At 44.3% G+C, this 25,258-nt stretch overlaps 1 protein-coding gene across 1 annotated transcript in view; it reads left to right on the top strand.

The window, feature by feature from the left end:
• The first annotated feature begins 310 nt into the window (after positions 1-310).
• Positions 311-25,258, top strand: part of LOC122933022 (NACHT, LRR and PYD domains-containing protein 3-like) — a 94,169-nt gene continuing 69,221 nt past the window's right edge. Inside the window, exons 1-3 of the mRNA XM_044287753.1 lie at positions 311-374; positions 2,900-2,952; positions 15,538-15,701. Coding sequence (XP_044143688.1) covers positions 2,928-2,952; positions 15,538-15,701 — 189 coding nt within the window. The 5' untranslated portion in view covers positions 311-374; positions 2,900-2,927. The remainder of the gene's footprint in view (positions 375-2,899; positions 2,953-15,537; positions 15,702-25,258) is intronic.

Here is a 25,258-nt window from a genome sequence, read left to right as displayed (position 1 = left end):
ATTATATACAGGAGATGCCCAGGTTATACCAGCATGGTCCATATCACTATATACAAGAAGATGTATAACTCATACCAGCTGTACATATATAATTATATACAGGAGATACCCAGGTTATACCAGCATGCTCCATATCACTATATACAAGAAGATGTATAACTTATACCAGCTGTACATATATAATTATATACAGGAGATACCCAGTTTATACCAGCATAACGGCAGACAATAATCTGTAAGAAAACTAAATACCTCTCATACTTTATAGGGGTAATATGACCAGAACTGAAAGTAAAAGTAACTTTCCTTCCTCTGCACTGCCCTTCCTCTTCTCCGGAGATCTTGTATTTCTACATGCTGCGTACGGCTTTCAGGTAAGAAGTTTATCTCTTATATACTGTATATACAGGGTCTCTTGTGTTATGGCGGGAGGTCTTACACTGCTGCGTGATATGAGGGGGTCACAGACTTTCCAGGAATGAATGAAGAAAATCCTGGGTGTGACACAGGACAAGCTGCGGTTATATACTGTAACTATACAGCAAGTCATAAACCTCTTTAACCAATACCTCTTTTCTATAACCTGTTTTCCAAAAGCTAGAACTTTTTTAGTTTTCCTTTGGGGCAGTCGTACGGGGGCTTGTTTTTTGTGAGACAGTTTGTAATTTTTTATTACTCCATTTTTGGGGTACAGAAAACTTGACGTTTAGGTTTGATTAACTTGTTTTGGGAAGGGGATGTTAAAAAACAGCAGCACGGACACTGAGTTTTTATATGATAAATTTTGCTGTGTTTATAAATAACATTAGAACTTAATGTTTTAGGACAGGGATCAGCAACCTTCCGCACTCCAGCTGTTGTGAAACTACAATTCCCAGCATGCTCCATTCATTTCTATGAAAATTCTTAGAAGAACAGAGCAAGTATGCATACTGGGAGTTGTATAAATCACAGAAAATGCACCAAACGGATATGCCACTGACTATACTAGCTAGTCATACAAGCAGATATTAAAAGCTGAGACTTTTGCCAATATATTCCTGTCAGGAACACATCGGAGCCCATCGTGCACCACGTCACGGTCTCTCAGCATGGCAAGGGGTTCTACCACTACGCTAACTGTGGTGTGAACACGGTCTGAAGGTGATGAAATCCAGCTCACAGCCAAGCTTCCACACAACCTCATAGCAGGTCAGCTAATGCAATGTGAATAAAGCAAGACTGTAAGCCACACCCACATCAGACCGTGTGATGGAGGCCACCAGGTGCGAAAGAATGTTTAGATGCCAGGTGAAGGCACATTCAATACATATAAAACAAAATCACAGAAATATAGTGGCCAATATGGGGGAACTGCTCAAACCCCAAACACTGTAGCGTGTTTCTCATTGGGGGAGCAGTCCCACCGCATGTGGACCGCAGCAAACGACTATCCCCAGCAAAAAATGCGTACAATGGAGGACGCCGATGCGGTCCACATGCACGACAAAGGCATCCTACACAAAACAGAGTCTCAGCTTTTAATATCTGCTTGTATGACTAGCTAGTATAGTCAGTGGCATATCCATTTGGTGCATTTTTCTTTGGTGATTTATATAATTATATTTTCATCCGCACAATGCTCCGTTTTGTGTAGGATGCCTTTGTGGTGCATGTGGACCGCGCCGACATCCTCCATTGTACGCATTTTTTGCTGGGGATGGTCGTTTGCTGCGGTCCACATGCGGTGGGACTGCTCCCCCAATGAGAAACACGCTACAGTGTTTGGCGTCTGAGCAGTTCCCCCATATTGGCCACTCTATTTCTGTGATTTTGTTACTGGGAGTTGTAGTTTCACAACAGCGGGAGTGCCGCAGGTTGCCTACCCCTGTTTTAGGGCTTGATTTTTTTCTGGTAGCGGCAATTCTAGATTTTTTTAATGGTGTTCTCCGTACAAAATAAATAACATAATTATTGGGGAGTGCAGGTTTTTACGGATCTGATAATACCAAATATGTGGTGGGAATTTAATTATATCCCTTGAAATGTATTTTTTTCAATGGAAACGTTTTTTATTTTACTTATTTTTTTATTTATTTATTTTTAACCATTTAATAGTCCCACTTGGGGACTTCAATAGGCAATCTTTTAATTGCTTCTATAATTCTCTTTAATGCTTATGCACTACAGAGAATTATACTGTCAATGCTATGTTGGCAGTCACCAGCATGCCTCCTAGGATACACTGAGGGCAAGGCATCGGCACCCCGAGGTCTCATTTGCACTGTGCTGATGTCTGAGAGAGGGAGCCCTCTAAACCATTTAGTTACCACGGTCACTACTGACCACAGGATCTAAGGGGTTAAACAGTCCAGATCAGCTCTTCTGCCGGCCTTGGCCATTGGAGCAGGAGCCTGGCTCTTTGCTGCACTGGGGACCTGTAGACCGTAATGTAATACTTGACCAAAATAAAAAATTCTAATAAAAACCTCAGAAACCATGCCACAAAAAAAGGTGTATTTTTCATAAAATGCTGTGTGAAGCCGGCCTCACTCTGATAAATATCTCATAACAAGAAAAGAACGAAACGTGATTGACATCCTATAACTACAACCCCCTATGGGGATCTCTGAGTGACACAGAAAGTAACAGTAAAAGCAAATAAGAATTTGTATACTTCCTGCATTTCCACAAAATAAAAAATATTTAAATTAAGCAATAATTTATTAATGTCCCCAAATAATGGCTTAAAACTGCAAATTATTCTGCTTGACCCTAAACCTAATCAACAGCATCAATGTAAAGATAAAAACCTTACGTCAGAATGTGAGGAGGAAAATCTGCCAATGCTTAGGGGTTTAAGTAAATTCTGAGATTTTATTTTTGTTCCTAAATATAATAAAGGCTTTTTATGTTGCAGGATATTTTGATATTGTCCCAGGTCCAGGATGAGCATTATAACCCCCAGCGATGGTAAGGATTCCTTCTCTTCTCTCTTATTACTGGTGACTGATCTACGACATCTGTACGATTCTCACCTTCCAATGTCCTGATGAGGAATAGACTTAATAGGAAATTAGGTCACACAGCAGATATATACTGTGATATGGCTGCTGCAGGGCCAGACTACGATTAGAGGGGTTCTCGGAGATTTTGATGGCTTATCCTGAGGATAGGTCATCAATGTCTGAGTCAGGGTTCAACTCCCAGCACCCCCACGATCAGTTGTTGGCGTTCCAGTGAGCCCTGCACCCTCTTTCTAGTTTAGTGATGTCACATTTATTGGTCACGTGGCCTGGGCTCAGCTCAGTCAGATTCAACTGAATAGGGCTGAGATGCAATACCAAGCACAGCCAGTATACAATTGATGTCTCTGTGCTTAGTAAGCTGTGACGAGGCCGTGGAGCTCTACTCAGCTATGCTGCCTCCTCAAGTAGCTGATCAGCTGTGGTGATGTGAGTTGAAACACCCAGACAATACCTCTAAAAAGCAGCCCTGGTACCCAAACCTCCTCAGTCCACATAAAATTCCACCTCCCATATCACAGAAAAGTAGTGTCACGTGATGCACGATTTGGTGAATTTTATTTCACTTAGTCTCCCATCACCACTTCCCTCAAGGTGTCCCATCTCACCGTTTCCTTGGCACGTTGTGACTAAGCGTTGGCCCCAGTCAAGTGGGTAGGAGCGCCACTATTTCTCTTCCTCCTATTGGAATGATTTGGAGCTATGCACACTGTGCAGCAGAACAAGCAGAATCATAGAAACACCTATTCACACATTCATTGATAGACAACAGCAGCACAAAATACCTCCCCAGCAGACAGCAGAACTAAACGAGAACCATGGTGCAGCATAAAATAATGCCCCAGTAGTGCAAAACACCATACTGCAGAACAAAATTCTTCACTAGCATTGCCAAACACCAAAGCTCACCAGCATTGACAAAATGTAATGACCGGTGTCACGCACAGGGAGGAAAACAGGGAAAGCCCTGCCTAAGGGAGAGGGAAAGGTGGTGACCCCTAACTCACCTTGCGGCTGGCACCTGACTGCCCTGATGTCCCTAGACGGGTTCCTCACCCGTGCGGCGATCACGTGCCTAAACCCTGGCTTTCCCTGAAATGAGCCCTAGATAGTGAACGGGCCGGTGGGATCGCTAGTCCGCACCACTGACACTAAGAGGGAAACACCAGGGAGAGGACAGACAAACACAGACAAACACAAACACCCAGGTGGACGACAACAACTGTCCACAAAGGTCCAACAGGGATCCGGAGGGTAGCGTTCTGAATCAACAGTCAGAGAACGCAGCAACACAGCTCCAGTGGGTCAGGATAGATGTCCAGGCAGGAAGCTCTATCTCTGGCAACCAGAGAAGTGTGAGAGAGGAATATAAGGAGGTTTGGGAGTGCTGGACAAGGAACAGCTGAGGAGAAGGAGCTACTGATCCCTGAGTGAGCCAAAAGGGTTTGCAAAGCAAACCCAGAAAGCTACCATAAGGAAAACAGCCCTATCTTAAATAGAGCGTGCAGCCAACCGCTGCGACTTCCTGACCCCAGGTATAACGGAGTCAGGCGTGGTTCTCGATACCCTCGTGACAGTACCCCCCTCTCTACGAGGGGCCTCCGGACACTCAGGACCAGGTCTCTCAGGATGAGAGGCATGAAAAACCCAAACTAACCTGTCGGCGTTTACCTCAGACGCAGGAACCCACATTCTTTCCTCGGGACCGTAACCTCTCCAATGCACCAGATATTGAAGAGAGCGGCGGACCCGACGAGAATTAACAATTTTGGATATCTGAAATTCTAGATTACCATCCATGACAACAGGAGGGGGTGGCAGTGGTGATGGTTCTAGAGGTGGAACATATTTTTTGAGTAACGACTTATGAAAAACACTATGAATTTTAAAAGTCTGAGGTAACTCCAGGCGAAAAGCCACGGGGTTGATGATGGCTACAATTTTGTAAGGACCAATAAACCTAGGACCCAGTTTCCAAGAGGGAACCTTCAATTTAATATTCCTAGTAGACAACCACACATAGTCATTCACTCCTAGGTCCGGACCTGGCGACCGTCTCTTATCAGCCATGCATTTGCATTTACCTCCCATATTTTTCAAGTTAGCTTGCACCTTCTGCCATACCGATGAAAGAGATGACGAAAAACGTTCCTCTTCGGGAACCCCAGAAGACTCCCCCTCTTTGAAAGTACAGAATTGGGGATGAAAACCATATGCACCAAGAAATGGTGACTTGCCAGTGGATTCCTGACGACGATTATTTATGGCAAACTCAGCTAACGGTAAATATGATGACCACAACTCTTGGTTTTCACACACAAAACATCTTAGATATGTCTCAAGGTTTTGGTTGGTTCGCTCAGTCTGTCCATTCGACTGAGGATGGAAAGCTGAGGAAAAGGACAAGTGTACCCCCAAACGGGAACAAAAAGCTTTCCAAAATTTAGAAATAAACTGGGTACCCCGATCTGAAACAACATCAGAGGGGACCCCGTGAAGCTTCACGATTTCACTGACGAATACCTGAGCAAGAGTCTTAGCATTAGGTAGTGCGGGTAACGCAATGAAGTGTACCATTTTGCTAAACCTGTCCACTACTACCAAAATCACTGTTTTACCCGCAGACAAAGGTAAGTCAGTGATAAAATCCATTGACAGATGTGTCCACGGTCTATTGGGAATGACGAGTGGTAATAGAGACCCTGCAGGACATGTATGTGAAACTTTTGCGCGCGCATAGGTAGAACAGGAAGACACAAAATCCAATACATCCTGACGCAAACTTGGCCACCAAAAACGACGAGACAATAGCTCCAAGGTTGCTTTACTACCCGGGTGCCCAGCAAGTGCCGAATTATGATGTTCCTTTAATAATTCGAAACGTAGGTTCAACAGTACAAACAATTTCTTTGAGGGGCAAGAGACCGGGGCGTCCCCCTGGGCCTCTAACACCTTCCCCTCCAAAACAGAGTGTACCGCAGAGACAACCACTCCTCTTTGTAGAATGGGCACCGGATCACTCACATTACCCCCTCCAGGGAAACAACGAGATAGTGCATCAGCCTTGGTGTTCTTTGCCCCAGGACGATAGGTAATAACAAAGTTAAACCTGGTAAAAAATAGCGACCACCTAGCCTGTCTAGGGGTGAGACGCTTAGCTGATTCGAGGTACAGGAGATTTTTGTGGTCCGTAATCACAGTGACGGGGTGGACTGCCCCCTCTAAGAAGTGGCGCCACTCCTCAAACGCAAGTTTAATAGCTAATAGTTCCCTATTGCCAATATCGTAGTTCTTTTCTGCTGCAGATAGTTTTTTCGAAAAGAAAGCACAAGGACGCCATTTGCCAGGAGACGGATGCTGAGACAGCACCGCCCCCACTCCCACCTCTGACGCATCGACTTCAACAATAAAAGGCTGAGAGACATCAGGTTGGACTAGTACAGGTGCTGAGATAAACCTCTCTTTTAGAGAGGAAAAAGCAACTTTAGCGGCGTCAGACCATTTAGAAAAATCAGTCCCCTTCCTAGTCATGTCAGTAAGCGGTTTTACAATAAGTGAATAATTTTTAATGAATTTCCTATAGAAATTCGCGAAGCCCAAGAACCGTTGTAGTGCTTCGAGGTTCTCAGGAAGATCCCAATCTAAAATTGCCTGGACCTTCCTAGGATCCACACGGAAACCTGAAGCAGATAAAAAATAACCCAGGAATTGTATTTCCTGAACGGCGAACACATATTTTTCAATCTTAGCATATAATTCATTCGTCCGTAGGACCTGCAGTACTTGTCTGACATGCTCCTCATGTGTTCTCAGATCAGACGAATAAATTAAAATATCATCTAGGTATATTACCACAAACCTGCCGATTAGATGACTAAAAATGTCGTTAACGAAATGTTGAAAGACGGCAGGAGCATTGGTCAGACCGAAAGGCATAACTAGATTTTCATAATGCCCCTCAGGGGTGTTAAACGCTGTCTTCCACTCATCCCCCTCCTTAATACGAATCAGATTGTAGGCTCCCTAAGATCAAGTTTGGAGAACCACCTAGCACCCGCAATCTGATTAAACAGGTCAGGAATGAGAGGAAGAGGGTATGGGTCTCGGATGGTTATCCGATTTAATTCGCGAAAATCTAAGCAAGGACGCAGGCCCCCATCTTTCTTTTTAACGAAGAAAAACCCTGCAGCCACGGGTGAAGAAGAGGGCCTGATGTGTCCCTTAGCCAAGCTCTCGGAGATATAATCTTTCATGGCTTGTCTCTCTGGACCCGAAAGATTATATAACCTGGTCTTGGGTAATTTTGCGCCGGGAATAAGGTTAACCGGGCAATCATAAGGACGATGAGGTGGTAACTTCTGACAACCCTTTTCAGAAAAAACATCCTCAAAATCCGAAATAAATGTAGGTAGGGTAGTTATGGAGGCGACTAAGCAATTGCTATTTAAGCAATTTTCTCTGCACTGCTCACTCCACTCCAATATCTCCCTGGCCTGCCAATCCACTACTGGATTGTGCGCTACCAACCAGGGAAGACCCAGCACCACCGGAGTGGGAAGCCCCTCCAGAACATAACCTGAAAGCATCTCGTTATGGTGGTCCCCTACCCGAAGGTGTATATTATGAACAATGTGGGTGAGGTTTCTCTGAGACAGGGGAGCAGAATCAATAGCGAATATGGGAATGGGTCTCTGTAACGTACAGAGAGACAAACCCAAAGTGCGGGCAAAATGGGCATCTATCAAATTTACCCCTGCTCCACTGTCTAAAAAGAAAGAAATAGTCTCCGTCTTATCACCAAAAACAATAACCGCTGGCAACACAAATTGCGATGTACGTATGGAGGAGACGTATACCCCCCGGCTGACATCCTCCACACAGCCTGGGGTTAGTAGTTTTTCCGTCGGTCTTTTGTTTCTGAGGAAAGAAGGACAGACATTAATGAAATGACCCCTCTCCCCACAAAAAAAACAAACCCCACGCCTACGGCGAGCCTCAGGAGGACGGACCTGACGAGTAGTTCCTCCTAGCTGCATAGGCTCGTCTAAGTCCGTACAGACTAACTGCTGCTTGAGAGGAGTTACCAATTTCTCCGGTTCTTTCAACCTGTCCCTAAGGCGTCTCTCTATACGGATAGAAAGGGACATAACCGCATCAAGGGAAAAGGGGGTCTCATATAATGCAAGCGCATCCTTAACCCTTTCGGATAACCCAGAGCAGAACTGACTCCTGAGAGCCGGGTCGTTCCATTGGGTATCCGTAGCCCACCTACGGAATTCAGAGCAATACTCCTCTACCGGCCACTCTCCTTGTAGGAGTCTCCGTAATTTTGATTCAGCCAGTGCGACTCGGTCAGGGTCGTCATATATGAGACCCAAGGCCCCGAAAAACTCATCCACTGACCGAAGAGCCTGGGAATCAGTAGGTAAAGAGAACGCCCAGGACTGCGGGTCCCCCTGCAGCAGGGAAATAACAACCCCCACCCGCTGATCTTCATTACCAGAGGAGTGAGGGCGCAGTTTAAAATATAACTTACAGGCCTCACGGAATGCCAAAAACTTGTCCCTTCCCCCAGAAAATCTGTCAGGGAGAGGGACCTTGGGTTCCGCAACAACCTGGTTACCAGTAGCAACCGCTGGGCTTGCGGTCAGTTGTAATTGCTGCTGTTGCTGGAGGACCGACGCCTTCAATCCTGCCACCTCCAAAGACAGGCCATGAAATTGTTTGGACAGAGCAGCAATTTGATCCATACTGGATTCTAAGTAGGTAAAAAAAAATATAATATAAATATATATATAATTTTTTTTTTACCTACACAAAATAAGGGCCAGAGATAATGTAATGACCGGTGTCACGCACAGGGAGGAAAACAGGGAAAGCCCTGCCTAAGGGAGAGGGAAAGGTGGTGACCCCTAACTCACCTTGCGGCTGGCACCTGACTGCCCTGACGTCCCTAGACGGGTTCCTCACCCGTGCGGCGATCACGTGCCTAAACCCTGGCTTTCCCTGAAATGAGCCCTAGATAGTGAACGGGCCGGTGGGATCGCTAGTCCTCACCACTGCACTAAGAGGGAAACACCAGGGAGAGGACAGACAAACACAGACAAACACAAACACCCAGGTGGGCGACCACAGCAGACCCCAAAGGTCCAACAGGGATCCGGAGGGTAGCGTTCTGAATCAACAGTCAGAGAACGCAGCAACACAGCTCCAGTGGGTCAGGATAGATGTCCAGGCAGGAAGCTCTATCTCTGGCAACCAGAGAAGTGTGAGAGAGGAATATAAGGAGGTTTGGGAGTGCTGGACAAGGAACAGCTGAGGAGAAGGAGCTACGGATCCCTGAGTGAGCCAAAAGGGTTTGCAAAGCAAACCCAGAAAGCTACAATAAGGAAACTTCCCTATCTGACATAGAGCGTGCAGCCAACCGCTGCGACCTCCTGACCCCGGGTACAACGGAGTCAGGCGTGGTTCTCGATACCCTCGTGACACAATAGCATTTTCTCTAGCTCACCCATCCTACAGTAGCCACAGCAGTGTCTCCCTTCCCATCTCTTCCCCACCGGCAGAACTAATGTCCCCGTTAACACTCTTCCTCCTAGGTAGCAGCATTACCGACCCCTTTCCCACTGGCTGCAGCATTGTCCCCTTTCCCACTCCTTTCCCAGTGGCAGCATAATTGTCCCCTCTGCCACCTCTCCCTCATTCATTGGTAGCAGCACAGGTGTTCTATTTCCCTCTTCAAGCAATGTTCAGTCCTTGTTAGGCAGGATCACAGCAAGCCATTGGCTGCAGTATTGTCCCTTTTCCCACTACTTTCCTAGTGGAAGCAGCATTGTCCCCTCTGCCACCTCTCCCTCATTGGTAGCAGTGTTGGTGTTCTATTCCCCTCTCCAAGCAATATTCAGTCCATGTTCGGCAGGATCGCAGCAAGTGGGAGAGAAATTGTTAAAAGAGCTGTCCCATCTCTGGCCTCCTCTGCAATGCTAGTCTCCCAGGAGGCTGTACACTCAAGTCATTACTCTAGACTACCGCTGAACCACAGGGTGAGGGACCTGCGCAGTCATTGTCATATAACCATGTTGTCATCACAGGTTATTCAGCCCTTTCTGCCATAGTTGTGCCTCAAATGTATGGGCTTCTAAGTGAGTGTAACCCTGCTCCACATCATCCTCAGAACTCATGTCCACCATAAACCAACCCTTAACCTGTACCTAATCCTAACCCACACAAGAGATCCCACAAAATACCAAGGGAAAAAGTCCCAGTGTCCCCAAAACACAACAGTTTCCTAAGTGTTACTGCTCCCCAATCAATGCTGAACGCAGCTTCTAAGTGATTAAAAAGAGAATGGGAGTTCCCTCTCTTAGCTCATTGAATTCTCCATTATACGGTTACTGGGTGCTGAGGGGTTGCAAAGACAGCCAGGGCCTAACAGTCTTCTCTAGACCTGCCATGTACAGATGACTAGTCATAGGATCGTTGACTGTTCGTTGACTATTTAAATAACAACAATTATAATTTACAATTTACTTCTTATCATCATTATAATATAAATAATTAGTTGGATCTGACATAATGAGGGTCTGTGGGGAAACCTATTATTTCCTCCATGTACGAGACTGCAGGTAACACAGTTCACATCCACGTCACACTATCAGGTCCATTCCAATAGGGGACCTTTCCCGCATCAATCCATGAAAAGGAAGCAGATGACACCATTAGAAGATTACAACAAGGGGACATGAAGAACACATGTCAAAAAGATCTAGAAGCATTGTAGCTCATAAGTCACGTTCTGAATTATTAACCGAAAAGTCCAAAGTAATGATTGTGTCAAACGGGTTATAGTACTAGGGTACTGCAAACAGGTCACACAAAATACAAATCTCACTTACCGGGACTTCTAGCCGACAATGATTTATGTGGCGTCCTCGATAACGGATGCCACGTGGTGTACATCTATCCCTGGGAGAAATACTGTCTACTAATAATTCTACCAGGAATATATCCAAGACTTCAAGGAATTTCATTGAGATACATAGTTGTTCAGCTAAATATTTTCAAGTCAGGGGTGTTGAAGAAATTTTAAGAACAAGTAATGGGAAAGGGAAGACAGACGAAACATGCTTCACAATCTTGAGGCATTCTGCAGATTTTATGGTAACGCTCCCTTTGGCTTTAATCCAAAACGGGAAGTTCTCTTACACTATTAAACAAAAGAATGTACATTTTTCCAATTTTTTCTTAAACCTATGGGATATATGATTCTTTTTGGTTACTTTTTCACACAGATGCGCACATTTGCGTTACAGCACCTATTTAATCTGTAAGTTATTGGCACTATGGTTTATAGCTCTCATTTGGTGATTTGTGGGCTAGCATGACATCTTTAAGTGATGGGTACTTCCCGTGGGGAGGACAATGGTTTATGGACAATTTGTTCATCTGATTTCTTATGTGCCTCATTCCATCTTTCTCTTGACAATGCTCAAACACTAGGACGCTACCTGGACTGCTGCCGCATACAGTTGGGTGTAGTGAGGTACATATCCAGCAAGCTATGTACGTGCACTGTCCAGTGTGATACAGTCTGTAACGGGGCGCCGAAGGCGCACTCGGTCTCCCATCAGCCGCAGACCTGCTGCTTAGCTTTGGGAGCGAGGATATGTGTTTGACCTCGTTCCCAGGGCGACTTTGCTAGCTGGGAGGCTCCCTGCTCCTAGGTCTGCCTTGAGCACCGAGCTGATCACTCGGTGCTCCACTAGTCGGTCTGTCGGTCATGTGACGCTGGCCACGTCACATGACCCTCACTCCCCACTATAAATACAGGCAGCCTGCTGGCTACAGGTTGCCTGTTAATTTAGGTTCCTGGCAGTTGTTGGATACCTGTGTACTTACCTGATCCTGTTCCCTGACGATCCTTTGCTTGCTCCTCCTGTACTGCACATCCTTCCTGGTATATTGACCTTGGCTTCCACCTGACTATTCTTTGCGGACTCCTTTGGTACTTCTCGACTCTCCTGGTATTTATGACCCCGGCTTCTCCTGACCTTTCTTTGCTTATCCCTCTGTACTTTGCTTATCCCTCTTTGCTGTATCCCTCTATTAAAATTTACCGCTTTCTTTTTGATGAGATAAATTTAAACTTCTCAAAATGCAAGTTAGTAGCATTGATCTTCTCAGTAAAATAGTTAATACATGAGTTTTCAATACAGGTTTGCATAATAGCTACAGACTAGTTCTCTGTACAATCATAATTGTGAAGGAATAGGTATGTTAGGACTTCCCTAAAGTCTATTTCAGCCATGTTATTCCCTGCTTCAGCTACACAGCTAATGCATTTCAAGCCGTGGGTGTCTCCCTTCTCTTGAATGTACCAATACTCTTTGCAGTGACCTCGCTTCTCTTATTTCCCTTTATGTTTGTTTTCTTCTAGGGAGCTCTGAAAGCTGAAAAAGGGAGGGATAAATTACACTTAGGCTTGTTTCACATTTGTGTTTGACCGATTCGGCAGGCTGTTCAGACGGAGAACAGCCTGCTGTATCCATCACTGCCAGAATGCCCTTTGGCTCCATTAACTGTAATGAGCTTTGGCAGAGAACCGGCCAAAACCTGGCAAATATGCCAAGAAGTGGCCTGACAAGTACTGCTGAATGCCCCATTCCTGTCATTCTACGCTGGAAAAGCCTGCTGGAAGACTGTGCCGACACGGTGAAACTAGCCTTACAGAAAAGCAATCTACAAAAGTAGTCCAACTCGCCACTGTTTCAACCATATTAGAGGTATAACAACGAGTCAGGTAGACACCCCCTTCAATATACAAAGTTCAACAATTCCTCGTAAGAGCCCAATAAAGCCACCTCCGGCACCACAGCCAGGTTGTTAGAGTTTGTGCTTTTCCAACATGATGCAAATGACAACTGTATAACAGTTATCAAGGCACAGATACAACGCTCACTCTCACATTCACATTTAACCAGTTACAAAGTGAAGAAAACACAACTCCCCACCCTGCCCAAACCATCCCAACTTAATAACATACAAAGGGAGTTTAATAAGTTATCTCCCCCCAGCGTGTTCTGTCAGTTTTGAGACACCAGTGTCTAACAGTGGACAATAGCGTACAGCACATGTGACATGAAACTGACCACGTCCTCAGACACAGAGTAATGGTACTATCACATCTTTATTATATAGTGTATAAAACATACAGTACAAGAACAGATACAAGCAGATGTACACCTACAACACTAGGGTCTAGTGATGAGGGATCACTCGCTATATTAAAAAGTCACCAACCACCCTCTAACGGTGGCCAATAGCATACAGCATGGATGACTAAAACGGTTAGTGGTGTACTAGTGTCCGGATTTCAAAGAGCTCACTGGTATAGCGTGGGGGGTGGGGCGGAGGAGCGGCCACCAGGGAACTCTTAATTGTTTACTATGCCATTTACCCTGTCTGTGGCAGAGAGAGCACTGTGTGAGCACATCCTGCCAAGACCATGGGGCCTAAATAGAGATTGAAGTAGCTGGCTTAATAAAGGGTGATTATTACTGTGGTAGGCCTAAGTGGAGTCTGCACAGTAAGGCTTCATGCACGCGGTCCGCAAAAAGGGGTTCTGTTGTTCCGTGTCCGTTTTTGTTTCTGTGTGTCTTCCTTTATTTTTGGAGGATCACCAGACATGAAGGAAAGGAAAAAAAATCTAAGTCAAGTTTTCCATGCAAATGATAGGAAAAAAACTGACGCGCGGACGACAATCTTGTGTGCCTCTATGTTTTTTCACGGACCCATTGACTTGAATGGGTCCGCGAACCGTTGTCAGTGAAAAAAATAGGACAGGTCCTATTTTTTTGCACGGACTGGAAACACGGATCACGGACGCGGATGACAAACAGTGCATTAGCCAAGTTTTCCACGGACCCATTGAAAGTCAATGGGTCCGCAGAAAATCACGGAAAACGGAACAACGGACACGGGACACAACAACGGTCGTGTGCATGAGGCCTTAGTAGTACTAGTAAAATTCACTTCGGCCTGCTGTGCAGACTCCACATATCCAATCCTTATTTAGGCCCCATGCCCCGACAAGCCCCACTAAAAGTCCCACTGGGAATTTTTATTGTGCTACTGCTAGTAGGGCTTGTGGGGGGCATGGAGCTAATGGTCAATGTGGTATAATATTCAGTCGCCATGAGGTGGTAATACGTGTTCATGGTCAGGGCAGTATTATTTGTCTATTATATAGTGTTGTTATTGGTAATGTTGCTACTGTGGTGTGTGGTTCTATAAAAAGGGGGGTATTCACAAGTTAGGAGGAGCCATACTGTGCTTGCCTCATGCTTCACCACTTAAAGTGCTATAGGCACTTGATCTTAAGGTGCCTATTTCACAGGGGAAATGTAAAAAAAAATTATAAATCAATTTTACAAATATTCATATGAAATAAAGTTTATTCAAAGATTTAGGCACATTTCAAGGGCAGCCTATTGTACTGAATAGGCTGAACTTTCCACTCGCCTCTCTCACCAGTGACTGACATCTGCCATGCATCTATATGTACTGTATGTATGCAATGATCGGGTTTGTGGTGACACCCAACACTACTCTGGATCCCCCAGACACCATCGAGGTGTCACCACGTGTTGCTGCTCTCTAGATGGGGCGGTAAATTGTGCCTACCTCAATGGGAAAAATGTCCAGACTCAGGGTCTGCAGTAAACCAGTGTATTTCTTTACTAGAAGAACTCAAGTGCAAAACATTACAAGCAATGCACTGAGCCGGCTTCTCCAGTCACCTCCCTGGCAGAAGAAGTTTCCATGTTTAGGAAAGGCCTGTGCAAGCTGGCTGGTTACCGAGTATTTGCAGTTCAGTCATCAGGCAGGGTATTCCCGTCTCACTGTTTTCTTGTAACTCATGCAGTCTGGCAGAGTCTCTCTTACTAAACATTGGTCTATATCTGCAGACCACTAGGGTCTATGACTCTGACAGTTTGTAACTTATCCAGAACCTTCTAGTGGGATGGGTGCAGTTGGAGAAGCAAAGCCTAACAGAAAAATTTTTGCAGTTCACAATAACTGCCATAGAAATTGTATTGAGTAGCTTCCTGATGTAAACAACCATCTTGCGGAGATAAACAAGATGGTCAAAAGTTCACAGTGTCACAGTTTTACCTGCAAAAGTTAGCTCTTATGGTAACTGGAAACTTACTAGCTTCTCAGTTCACAGGCTGGAATGTCCCAAAGTCTCTCAGTATTAGCTGGCTCCGAATTAACCCTTTCCACAGTGCAGTGCAAAAACTGTGTAAATAAAAAGGATATATTACAATAAACAGGTAAGTATAAGCATAAACAGCATAATTCATAAATTTGCTGGCTTTTCTTAGGGGCAAATGTCCACAAACATGGATTTCTCATTAGTGGAAAACTTTAAAATGCTCCAGGACAGGAATATTCCACATAAACTGCTATCAGTCTCCTTCATGTTCGAGACGACTTCATTTTTGTCACTTGTGTCTCCTTCATTTCCTAGATGATGAGACCCGGCAGTTTCTCCAGCAGCTTTGTCAGTATGAATATCACGTCCTGAAGATGACATACGAATATTTCCGAGATGACCTGCTCTACATTGTGGAGAATATGAGTCTTCCACTACTTCTGAATGAACTGTGTTCCCGAAATTTCCATGATGTTGAGGTGAGAGGATATGAGCTGCTGGTGTATACAATTCCCTGGTGTGATACCATGTGTTATAGGCACAGGTTACTCCACGTCACCATACTGCTGTCTACAAGAGGATGAATTCCAATTGTGCTTCATATCACAGAGGAAAATGTAGAGAGCAGCTCATATCTAATGGAGAACCCCCCCAGAAGTGTATAATCCAGTATTGTGGAGGATTTATCCCCTCCCCCGCACACGTACATTAGGGGTCACTACATCCTGGAAGTAATCTGATTGTTACTTGTGGATTCAGGAAGTATTTTCTCCACGACTGTTCCATAGATTTCTCAGAGAAGACTGACATGTAATAGCTGTACAGCGTGTAGAAAAGGAATCTGTATTGATAAATAGGGGATTTCTGTATCTCTCTGTATTCCATCCCATTATTCTAGGCTGTTGTCTTTGTTTCCTATATATCCACCCCAGTTCTTCATACACCCCATATTGTGTAGCATACAACCTTTACAATATAGAAAAAAGGGAATATAAATTACAAGAAAAAACAACAACACGTAGAGAGTAGGGATGAGCAAATCGGGTTCCACTTGGAATCGAACCCGAGTTCGGGAAATGTTTTTTTACAGTCCAAATTAATTTATGAAGTTATTGCGCGAAGTCTCGCGAGACTTGTACCTTGTTGTAGTTATTTAAAACATAACCTTTATTGTATTTAGTTCTATAAAATATTGAGACACTAAATCAATGCTGTTGGTGCACTGCTTTGCTGGATGGATGTCAGGTATGACTGGCAGCTCAAGTCCCATATATGTCAAGCAGAAGTTTGTCAGAGGGGGCGCTTGAACAATATCTTGATGGGGGGTGCCCGTACAAATTTGTACTTTAGGAAGGAATATTTGTCAGGGTTAGACAGCAATAGACCCAAGGTTCCAGTGGCTGGGGGTCGCCCTTTTCAGGGCGGGTGCCCGGAATACAGCCTGTTAGGGTTCTCCCAGCTCTTCTGAATCAGCTTATATAGGGAAAGAACCTAGGCCGAGCACCCCCCATCAAGATATTATTCAAGCGCCCCCTCTGACAAACTATCGCTTGACATATATGGGACTTGAGCTGCCAGTCATACCTGACATCCTTCCAGCAAAGCAGTGCACCAACAGCATTGTTTTAATTTAGTGTCTCAATATTTTATAGAACTAAATACAATAAAGGTTATGTTTTAAATAACTACAACAAGGTACACTCAGTTCAATAGTGATAATTAACCACCTCAGCTCCCCTAGCTTAAACCCCCTTAATGACCAGAGCACTTTTTACACTTCTGCACTACACTACTTTCACGGTTTATTGCTCGGTCATACAACTAACCACCCAAATGAATTTTACCTCCTTTTCTTCTCACTAATAGAGCTTTCATTTGGTGTTATTTCATTGCTGCTGACATTTTTACTTTTTGTGATATTAATCGAAATTGACCGAAATTTTTGCCAAAAAATGACATTTTTCACTTTCGGTTGTAAAATTTTTCAAATAAAACTACATTTCTATAAAAAATGTTCTCTAAATGTATTGTTCTACATGTCTTTGATAAAAAAAATTCAATAAGTTATATTTATTGGTTTGGGTAAAAGTTATAGCGTTTACAAACTATGGTACAAAAATTTGAATTTACGCACTTTGACTTTCTGAGCACCTGTCATGTTTCCTGAGGTTCTACAATGCCCAGACAGTAGAAACACCCCACAAATGACCCCATTTCGGAAAGTAGACACCCTAAGGTATTCGCTGATGGGCATAGTGAGTTCATGGGAAGTTTTTATTTTTGTCACAAGTTAGTGGAAAATGATTTTTTTTCTTACAAAGTCTCATATTCCACTAACTTGTGACAAAAAGTTAAATTTTACATGAACTCACCATACCCCTCACGGAATACCTTGGGGTGTCCTCTTTACAAAATGGGGTCACTTGTGGGGTATTTATACTGCCCTGGCATTTTAGGGGACCTAAAGCGTGAGAAGTAGTTTGGAATCCAAATGCGTAAAAAATGCCCTGTGAAATCTTAAAGATACTCTTTGGAATTTGTGCCCCTTTGCGCACCTAGGCTGCAAAAAAGTGTCACACATGTGGTATCGCCGTACTCAAGAGAAGTAGGGCAGTGTGTTTTGGGGTGTATTTTTACATATACCCATACTGTGTGTGATAAATATCTCTGTAAAAGATAACTTTTCCCATTTTTTTTTATACAAAGCTGTCATTTTACAGAGATATTTCTCTCACCCAGCATGGGTATATGTAAAAATACACCCCAAAACGCATTGCCCTACTTCTCCTGAGTACGGCGATACCACATGTGTGACACTTTTTTGCAGCCTAGGTGCGCAAAGGGGCCCAAATTTCAATGAATACCTTTTAGGAGGGCATTTGGATTCCAGACTACTTCTCACACTTTAGGCCCCTAAAATGCCAGGGCAGTATAAATACCCCACATGTGACCCCATTTTGGAAAGAAGACACCCCAAGGTATTCCATGAGGGGCATGGCGAGTTCCTAGAATATATTTTTTCTGTCGCAAGTTAGCGGAAAAAAATTTTGCAACAGAAAAAAATAAAAATATCACTTTCCGCTAACTTGTGCCAAAAAAAAAAATATTCTAGGAACTCGCCAAACCCCTCACGGAATACCTTGGGGTGTCTTCTTTCACTTGTGGGGTATTTATACTGCCCTGGCATTTTAGGGGCCCTAAAGCGTGAGAAGAAGTCTGGAATATAAATGTCTAAAAATTTTTACGCATTTGGATTCCGTGAGGGGTATGGTGAGTTCATGTGAGATTTTATTTTTTGTCACAAGTTAGTGGAATATGAGACTTTGTAAGAAAAAATAAATAAATAAATTTCCGCTAACTTGTACGAAAAAAAAAATCTTCTATGAACTCGCCATGCACATCAAAAGTGATCTTTATAGCACCGCAGCGATTTTATACTGTTTTTCCAGTGATCAGAAAAAAATATTCTGTTACTGTGGTGGGGCGGACTGAACGCAAGTGTGCACACAAGATCAAGCCTGATCGGGCAAACACTGCATTTTTTGTAGAGCCTATAGAACATGTCCTATTCTTGTCCGCAATTGCGGACAAGAAAAGGCATTTTCTATATAGTTCTGGCAATGTGCGGATCCGCAAAATGCTGAAAGCACATTGCCAGTGTCCCTGTTTTGCAGATCCGCGGTGTCCGTGTATTGCGGATCTGTGGATCCGCAAAACACATACGGACGTCTGAATGGAGCCTTACAGGGGGGTGATCAATGACAGGGGGGTGATCAGGGAGTCTATATGGGGTGATCAGGGGTTAATAAGGGGTTAATAAGTGACAGGTGGGGGGTGTAGTGTAGTGGTGTTTGGTGCTACTTACAGAGCTGCCTGTGTCCTCTGGTGGTCGATCCAAGCAAAAGGGACCACCAGAGGACCAGGTAGCAGGTATATTAGACACTGTTAACAAAACAGCGTCTAATATACCCTTTTGGGGTTAAAAAAATCGCATCTACAGCCTGCCAACGAATGATCGCCGCTGGCAGCCTGCCTACAGCCTGCCTACAGCCTGCCTACAGCCTGTAGATCCACTCGTTTATTTCCCGATCCTGTGAACGCGCGCTCCTGTGTGCGCGTGTTCACAGGAAATTTCGCATCTCGCGAGATGACGCGCCAATGCATCAAGAAGGAACAAATCGACCGCCGCCAGAACACATCCCTGCGTTAGGCGGTCCTGGGGTGGTTATGGACACCACTGAGTTATTATACACTGGGCCACGACTGCTTAACCTCTGATCCTGAGTATATGTTTATTAGAAGCAATAACTTCGGCTCATCGGAGCCAATACATTCTAATACTGTACGGAGCTCCTGCTCCGTACAGTATTAGAACAAACATTTTATGCTAATCAACTTCGGATATTTCATCCAAAGTCGATTCGCTCATCCCTAGTAGAGAGGACACTGCCACACACAGCGGTCTCCATTCTTGCCCTTCCTGGATTCCAGGCAAATATGTATATATATCAGACCCAACACTACACCATCTACTGGATCCAAACTTGATGACGATGACAACCATTTGAAATGCGCTTTTCACACAGTGTGTGTCTGGGGCTACTCCCTGGGAAGTCAGTGGCTGCCATATAGGCACTCAAGCCCAACACACAAAGCACATGCAGGAAGATGCGCCTTGTTATAAATTAGGTGCATCCTCCGGCAGCGCAGAGCATAACAAGGCTGGCGCAGAAAGCTGCAATCTTGATAAATCTACCCCATAATGTCTACTGTGATATTATACACAGTTAAAGGCTATGTACAACTTTGAGGGCATTTTTTTTATTTTTTTTTATGATTTATTTTTGGGCTAAAAATCTTTTTTTCAATTGGTCTTTATTAAAAATATTGAGCTGTTCTGTGACAAAGGGTTAACAGTTTTTCTAGCTGTGTGAATGGTACTTTCACTTTCATTCAGTCCTGGTCATCTAGTAACCCTTATCTGTAAACTACTTAAAGGTTATAAACCCTTATTTAAGCCCCTCTCATCATTAAAACAAGAACTGAGCTATAATGAGTGTTTATAAGGTCAGAGATAAGGAGCTGTCAGCTCCCTGCCTGATGGAGCAGAGAGAAAATACAGATCCTGCTAGTAGATAAACTCAAAGCTGTGCACGGAAACGGCTCCTTGTTTTTAATAAAGACCAATTGAAAAAAATGATTTCTAGCTCAAAATGATTACAATAAAAAAAAAATTGCCACCAAAGGTGTACGTAGCGTTTAAGTCACATTATTATGACCAAATTTCCAAAGTAACTTCCAAGTGCAACATGGGCAGCAGCTAGATAGGTTGGGAATGATCCTATTGCTGTTGGGGGATGTGTGGAGCAGGATCTATACAGCGAACATGATGGTCAAGGTGCTCCCACAGATGCTCAGTTGGGTTCAAGTCTGGGAAATTAGGTGACCTGGGTAGTTCTTGGAAGTGATGACCATTCTCTTCCAACCAATGTTTGACATTTTCTGTCTGTGTCAGTATTTTAATGTCACGTAGTGATGTGGGAGGGAACACCACACCGACAACAGGAGGGAAGGGAAAAGGAACAAGGCCTCAAAGCTAGGGAAAGAGAAACAATCACCACCTATGGAAACCCCAATCCTAGCCCTGACTCCTATCCATATGAACGAACCTTGAGGGTAGGAACGTTCATACACTGGAACCTAAGACCCTGGAAACGACTAAGTTTTAACGACCACTAAGCCACACCTGAGACAAGAGGTGTGGTCATACCAGCAACAACACTGAAATCCAGTGAAACCAAAGAGACTGTCAGATCACATCATGTGCAGCCAGTCTCTTAAATCTTCTGACACCTGTCACGTTTGAGACAGTGACAGTACCCCTCCTTCTAAGGGTGTCCTCCGGACACCCAGGACTGACTTTATCCGGATGAGCTCTGTGAAATGCTTTCACCAGCTGACTAGCATTAATGTCGGCCACTGGAACCCACATCCTCGCCTCTGGTCCGTAACCATTCCAGTGAACGAGGTACTGAAATTCCTAATTACCATTCACCATGACAGGAGTGGGAGGCAAGGAGGACGGTTCAACGGGTTCGACATATCTCTTGAACAACGACTTATGGAACACATTATGAATCTTCAAAGCCTGAGGAAGTTCAAGACGAAAGGCTACCGGGTTAATAATGGCAGTGTTCTAATATGGACCAATAAAACGTGGACCCAACTTCCAAGAAGGTACTTTCAACTTAATGTTTCTTGTGAACAGCCACACAGAATCACCCACTCTCAGGTCCGGACCATTTATACATCTCTTGTCAGCCATACGTTTATACTTGTTGCCCATCTTTTTCAGATTATTTAGAATTTTCCTCCAAATAGATGACAAAGAAGAGGAAAATCGTTCCTCTTCAGGTGTACCAGAAGTCTCAGTACCAGAAAATGTGCCAAATTGCGGGTGGAACCCATATGCCCCACCAAACGACGACTTATCAGTGGACTCCTGTCTACGGTTATTTATGGCAAACTCGGCTAAAGACAAAAATGAAGACCACTATTCTCCGTGACAAAACATCTCAAGTAAGTCTCTAGATTCTGATTAGTGCGTTCAGTCTGTCCGTTCGACTGAGGGTGAAAGGCCGAAGAGAAGGACAATTGTACCCCCCAGACGAGTACAGAACGCCTTCCAGAATTTGGAAACAAACTGGGTCCCCCTATCAGACACCACATCAGAAGGAATACCAAATAATTTCACGATGTTATCGACAAACACTTGTGCAAGAGTTTTAGCATTATGTAGACCTGGCAATGCTATAAAATTGTGCCATTTTACTAAAGCAATCAACAACCACCAGAATCACAATTTTCCCTGAAGAAGTCGGTAACTCTGTGATAAAATCCATGGATAAATGAGTCCAAGGTCGGGGACCGGATGGGCAACGGATGTAAAGATCCGGAAGGCCGAGTATGTGTCACCTTAGCACGTGCACAAGTACTACAACCTGACACATAGTCCTCAACACACTTATGCAACCCCGGCCACCAGAATCTATGAGAGATGAGATCAACGGTGGATCTGCTCTGAGGATGTCCTGTGAGAACCGTACAGTGATGTTCCTCGAACATCTTGTGACGTAATTCAGGAGGAACAAACTTCCCTGGAGGGCAAGAATCCGGGATTTCAGTGTGACAAGCTCTGCAGGGCAGGCAGAAGAGAACCTTAAACGCAAGAGAAGCAATCCAGCACCACATTGTAGGGATTACAGCACGGATTCACGGCTTGTTCACGTCCTTAATCATGCAGAACTTGAAAAAGGGGGAGAATCCATTGTGCAGAATAATATTCAATAAACAAATGCAAGCACATATCTTGCTTACATTAGGGAAAGCCAGCCCGACTATAACGTGTAAGCAATCGGCACAAGTGAGGGTTGGGCAACCCCATATACTGCATCAAAAATAGTTACTACATAAAAGTAAAAAAGTTAAATATGACCAAACAGCAGAAAAAGGTAAACCTACTACATCACATACCCGACGTCTTATAATCAAGATATAAATTATAACTAGTAAAATGTTATCATGTCTCTACCATATTTTAACCTGCATTCAGTGTTAACATACAGAAAGCCTCACATTCCAGGAGGCGTCACTTCACATCACCACCTTTAGTAGTATATTTAACGTTTTCAATACCAGTGATACGGAATTTAGCTAGCTAACCTGTTTGACATTCCCGAAAATGTTTAGATGTTTCTGAGATATTGCTCTGGCTATTAGTGGTAAAGTAATTCATATGTTCAAGCACATACAGGGGCGGATTGGCCATTAGACCCTACAGGGAAATTTCCCAGTTGGCCGATGCCCCAGAGGGCCACCCAGCCCTCCTCTCTGCCACTGACCAGGTACATAATGAGCTCTCAACAGTAATTAACACTGTGAGAATCAGGTACTCATGTACCTGGCCAGCGACCGCACATGCCCTCCTGAATTCAACTGCTGTGGCCCACACCTCACCTGCTTAGTCCCCTGCTCCATAGACAACTGGAGGAGAAGGACAGAAGATGGCAGCTATTGCTGGCCACCACAGAAGCCCAGCTTTTTGGGACAGTATATTGTGCTACACTGTGTTATTTGGTTGTGCTGGGATGGTATTTTGCACCATGGTATTGTTGCCCCACAGGTTTATTTGGACCATATAAAAAATGGGGCCACTTTAAGTTCCCATTCTGCCCCTGCACACATACTTTTGCACACACACACGTCTAGATCTGCTACCTGTATAGATTTTATAACCTAATGTGCATGTATCATATAAACTAACATATCTATATTGCAGTTTATATCATTTTTAATATGATAAACAGTAGAATTGGTTGGCGTCTGTGCATTGTTTAATAGGTTTAGCAGACAGACACATCCTACATGGATGTGAACTGCAGTGGTAAAAGCCTGCGCAGTGTAGCCCGGTCATTGGTACACACTCCTCTAGGTAGACTAGGCGCAACTGCTTGCCCAACAGTGGGTGCTTTTTTTGTACACTATTCTGCAATCTTGAGACCGTATGTTCTCCAATTTCTCATCCTCATAAAGCACTGGTAAGTATTTATTAATAATACATAGTATTTGTTGAAATTGGGGACTATACTGTAATACTACCACAGTTGAATGCAATGGTGAAGCAGGGCGCCATCTCCTCTTACTATACAGTCAGCGGGCACAATGTGTGCATCGTGCCCGCTGGGGAGTGCAGGGTGAGCTCCGATCATCGAAGGAATGGGGCTAACTTTTTTATTTTATTAAAAGTATGGGGGGCTCTACTATAAGGGGAGACATAACTGTGAAGGTGGCACATTGTGGGCATAACTACTCTGAAGGGGGCATGTATAAATAGGCATTGGGACAGAGTTAGAGGCCGAGGCACACTACATGCATCTCTGTTATTGCCCCTCTTTGGGCTTTCCAAAAGTTGAGAGGTGTGTTAAGCCTATGTATTAGTTGCCATCCTGCAACCTGTAGGCAATTGTCGGGAGGGAAGCGTTCCTTCCCAGCAATCGCCTGGTCGTTAGCGGAGGAGACTGCTGCTATTACATGCAGTGATCTCCTCCTAAGTAAGGAGCGATCGCTAATGCCATTGCTCATCACTATTTGCTGCCTGCAGATCTGGCTGAAAGATTCCAATTGCCTGATGAACAAGAATAATCGGCGGCAGTATTACACTGCCAGATCATGACAAGCGACTTCTTCCAGCAGTAGTTGCAGAGTATTTGCTCTCGTCTGACATGCCAACGTTCACCTGTTTTTCGAAGCTGGAAATGTGACTCATCGGAAAAGGCAGATTATTTACAATTGGTCACTAGGACCAGTGATTGTCTCTAAGTTGACACGTGTTACTTTATTTTATATCTAAAATATAACATTTATTTCTTGTCTCTAAAAATTACCACTAGAACTAACATAATTAAAATTATCAGCCGTGTCTGCACTGCTGCTATTGATAGTCTGAATTTGACTGTGGTGCTAGCTGGAGGACTGCACTTCACTTTAAACTGCCTAGCTCACTCCTCTATTTCCACAAGGAATCTACCGTGCTCTGTTCGGTGCACACTGTTAGTGTCACAGTGCGCTACCCTAGGATTGGTGAGTGCCCTCCTAGCGCTCCCTGTTCGCTCGTTTATATTGCATGACAGTGGCTTTTGCAGTACACTAGCTGGCTAAAAAGTATACATAAATTACACTCTGCCCCCCGACATGTTTCGCCAAACACTTGCCGTCTTCGGGGTTTGGGCAGTGAACTGTGAAGGGGGCGGGACCAAGCTTTTAAAACCTCCCTGTCGGCGTCACGATTCCGCCGGCTATTGTGTATCTCTTTTATTGCTGTGTTAGTTATTCGGCCTATCTGTATCAACTTCTTAGGATTTTCTTATCCAGTAGTACCTCCCACTAGTCTGTTATCCAATCCGCATTAGCTATGCTGTTGCGCTTGCGTTCGACCTTGGCGCACATCGGGACTCTTGGCTGTTAATGCGCATGTCCG

This window comes from Bufo gargarizans, chromosome 3, assembly GCF_014858855.1.
Source record: "Bufo gargarizans isolate SCDJY-AF-19 chromosome 3, ASM1485885v1, whole genome shotgun sequence".
Lineage (NCBI taxonomy): Eukaryota > Metazoa > Chordata > Amphibia > Anura > Bufonidae > Bufo > Bufo gargarizans.
This window is presented reverse-complemented; position numbering and strand designations above follow the sequence as displayed.